Raw genomic sequence first — 3761 nt, forward strand, 5'->3', positions numbered from 1 at the left:
AGTTTCAACTGGCAAATTGTTGCATATCAGCACATTCTAGTGTGATTTGTGTTTCTTGCTTTTTGTATATTGCCTGGGCTTATAAATAATATCTCTTTTATTCCCCTTCTAGGTTACTGGGGCTACCTAGAGCTAAAATGCTGCATGCCTATAACCCTAGTAGAGATAGAGAAGTTATAGTGAATTCAGTGTTTACAGCTACTAGACAGTTTCATGTGTCTCCTGTTCGTAGCAGGGTGAGTGTTGATGTACTTTTGGAAACTATGCAATGGCCAAGTGCCAAACTTTCATGCTTTCTTTGGCCTAAAGTTTTCATTCTGTGTTCTCTGTTCATGCTTTTTCTTAGGACCTCCAACTTTTTCTTCTTTCTGTTTCTGATAGTGCTTTTTTGTTCACTTTTGCTTAGATGAGGGAGCAGACATCCAAATTCTACAGTAAGAAATATATTTTATGGTAATTCAGAAAGAATTCTTCAGTGTTAAATAGGCTGTTTAAATCTTGCTGTTGTATRCAGCATTATGCAGCCATTCACAGGCATGTGGGTGTTCACAGCCTTGAATTTTCAGTCTTTTCAACAGTCTTGCATATTCCTCATAAAAAACATTACAGTAGAATGTTTTTATGCATTTTGTATTGCAATTATGAACATGATTGCCGTATTATCTGAGACGATTGTTATACTTCATAAAAAAAATCAGAATTAAAACAATGTAATGCATGTTAAGAATGAGTTGCTGTCATCTCAGTTTGATGAAGCACAGACTTTACCCTCTGCTGATATGCAAAAGGTTTTTTACATGCTTTTATCTGATTTGTATTTTTACTATGGCCAGATAGGTGGTATTATTCAGAAGTAAACTTGGTCATGTTTTCTGGTTTAGACAGACCTATCTAATTATTGGTTGTTTTGCCCAAGTTTGCCTTTGACTCATTTGACTATATGTGMCAGAGGTGATCGATTTCCTTTGTAGGCATCTATATGCAGAGAAGTGTTTTATCAGATGCAGGGGCTGTTGATGTTGTGCAGTGTGTAAAAGGGAGTCTTGACTGACTAGGCCTGAGCTAGCCTAGAAACTCCAAATGCAATGCAGCACTGTGCTGAATCTGCTCAGTTCTTCTCAATAATGAATGTTGAAAATTATGGTCAGGTGAAACTTTTCAGGACTGAGGGACTCACTGACTACCAGTGAGATCTATAGATACAGATATACATGTGGAAATGTCTGTTGAGCCATACTGCTGAGCAATAGGTATTATGATTATCTACACTGAACAAGAAGCTCTGTGTGGTCTCCATAGGTGATTCCAGCGATGGGAAAAATTTCTTTCAGAGTGCTCTTTCTGCCAACAGAAGAAGGCAATATTGAAAGTTCATTATTTATAAATACCTCATCTCACGGAGTAGTTTCATATCAGGTAACTTAATTTGACTGAGTTTTGAATTTACTTGTGTCTTAAAAAGCAATTCTCCTGCATTCTGAACTTAGAAACTTGGAACTTTTTAAAATTATTGCATTCCCAATACAAATCAGGTAAATGGGGTAATGTTTACTGTTCAAAGCCTTTTTCAGATCTCCTTAATCTCTTAATCCATCATATATGTACATGATTACTGCTACTACTGTTAGTGGGGTTACTTGCAATAGTAAAAATAAGTTTATTTGTATGTGTGTACTTGCAAGATCATGGTCTTGTCACTAATAGTTGATTCTCCATCRTACTGGGGCCTAGAATGTGCTGTGCTGGAATGTAGTTGTCACAGAAAATATGTAGGAAATCTTTTAGATTCTCTTCAGCCACTGTTCAGCAGGTTTAGGTCCTTAAAATATGAAAGGAGGAGAAATATTTCATATGTTGAAGCCCCCTCTTACCTGATTAACTGGGGAATATGAGCAAATTTTAAGGATTTTATTGTTACTTATAAGGGGTATTATRTATTTTAAATTCTTTACATTTATTTAATTTGTTAAAAATCTAAATTCAGTCATTTTAAAACAGTGCCAGCTTTGATCCACCATCCACCTGTTCCATCCCCACACTTGGATATTGTGCTGGAAAATAAAGCCCCTTTAAAATAGATAGCATAGATCAATTCAGTCAAAATGCAAGTGTTGCCAATGTCTGGCACTTGTTAGGGGTAAGCCCAAATTTGGTGGGAGTCCTACAGCAAAGATGAAGGAACAGTACATTATAGAGTGATCAACCTTCTTTTCTTTTGCGTCTATCCTCTCTCTTTGCTTTAATTCCTGACCCCTTGTTTTATTACTTGGTCAGCTCAGCCAGGGCCTTTTGAGACCAAGCTGCAGCGAAGCAGTTGTTAGTGTCACCAAAATATCAATTTATCTCCTGTTGGAGTGCTGCTAAAATCAATAATATACTGTTTTTCACAGTTTAACAGGACAGTTTCACCAGCCATCTATAATAGAGAAAGAAAGCAACTGTCTGCGATTTCAACTTACTTTAGGTTCACAGTGTCAGAATTGGGTATAACTTTAGTGGTTGGTGCACAGTTAGTGTTCTTGAGAGCACAAAAGCCGTGAAACATTTTTGATGTTTCTAATGCATTAATATGTCTAAGAGTATATATGCAAGATTCATCCAGATGGAGAGGAGGTACCATCATAGTAAAATGTATTTTGTAAATGTCTCCTTAAAAAAAAAAAAAGCATATTCCCTTTGTTCTGATTTTTTTTTCCCTATTCCTAGTCCATAATCTTCAATGAGCGTAGAATACATTGTATTCTCTAATTAAAAATGCAGGGGTTTTTTTCCTATCTAAAAATAATTTAAGATTTCTTTGCATGCCCATAAGTGAAAACCCCAAAGGATTTTCCTTTTGAAAGAAAAAAAAAATCATTGGAGATTATCTATTATCTCATTGTCATAAACTGGTCTCGGCAGAATGGAATGTGAATGTAGTATTAAAAAAAAAAAAAGTCAAACTAAGGAAAATTCAAATTAAGGTTAAATTATGGATTATTGCTAAATTCCTAGATTGCTAATATTTTTTATGTCCAGATATTTGTATTGTAATTGTCCAATGAATAGTAAAAGAGTTTTGATATATTCTGTTTTTAGATAACCTGATGCTCTACTAATGAGCATTTTTCTTTTATAATAGTACCTGACACCAAAGTACCATTTGGGTGTATAATTAATTTCTACCACGCAAACTCCTTTTTCTGAAGTATCTTAGTTTTAACACTGTAATATACATAATATAGCCAGTATCCAGTCTATTTTTTTTAGAGTTCTTATTAGCAAAACAGCTTTGTATGTTACTGTAATAACTAAAATACTAGATGTTGATATAATGGATTTTTTTACACAACAGGTTTTTGGAACAGGAACTTTAGATTCTTCTGGAGAAGACTTCAGAGTGCAGCTAGCAAATGCCTATTTACTGCTTCCACAAATTCAAAACATCCAGACTTCGCAAACACTGGTACAGTATACATTTCAAATAGAAATAAAGCATTAATTTACTGAGACATAAAAGACTTTTGTTCTCTGGTTGCTGGGATGCAAAGAATGTTAACAAAAAGTCCAAGTACCTGTAACTGCAGGAGTGAGGTTACAAGGCACAGGGATATTGTGATGAGCTAGTGTTCTGGTTTTATGAGACAAAATCTTTGGCGTTTAAACTATTCCCACTTGTTCCTGTTTGTGCTTCTGTGGTGTGCTGTCCTCTCAGTTGTGCTGATAAAACTATTTGTTAGGGCCTGCTGTGAACCAGATTGGAAAACTGGTCTGTCCTTAAA

The 3761-nt window shown here is 35.2% G+C and overlaps 1 protein-coding gene across 1 annotated transcript in view; it reads left to right on the forward strand.

Annotated features, from left to right (window-relative positions):
- TMEM131L (transmembrane 131 like) overlaps positions 1–3761 on the forward strand; it is a 77379-nt gene that overhangs the window by 31416 nt on the left and 42202 nt on the right. Inside the window, exons 5-7 of the mRNA XM_085300673.1 lie at positions 113–236; positions 1300–1416; positions 3335–3445. Coding sequence (XP_085156799.1) covers positions 113–236; positions 1300–1416; positions 3335–3445 — 352 coding nt within the window. The remainder of the gene's footprint in view (positions 1–112; positions 237–1299; positions 1417–3334; positions 3446–3761) is intronic.

This window comes from Rhea americana, unplaced genomic scaffold (genome assembly GCF_003343005.1).
Source record: "Rhea americana isolate MKP2758 unplaced genomic scaffold, rheAme1 scaffold_167, whole genome shotgun sequence".
Classification (NCBI taxonomy): domain Eukaryota; kingdom Metazoa; phylum Chordata; class Aves; order Rheiformes; family Rheidae; genus Rhea; species Rhea americana.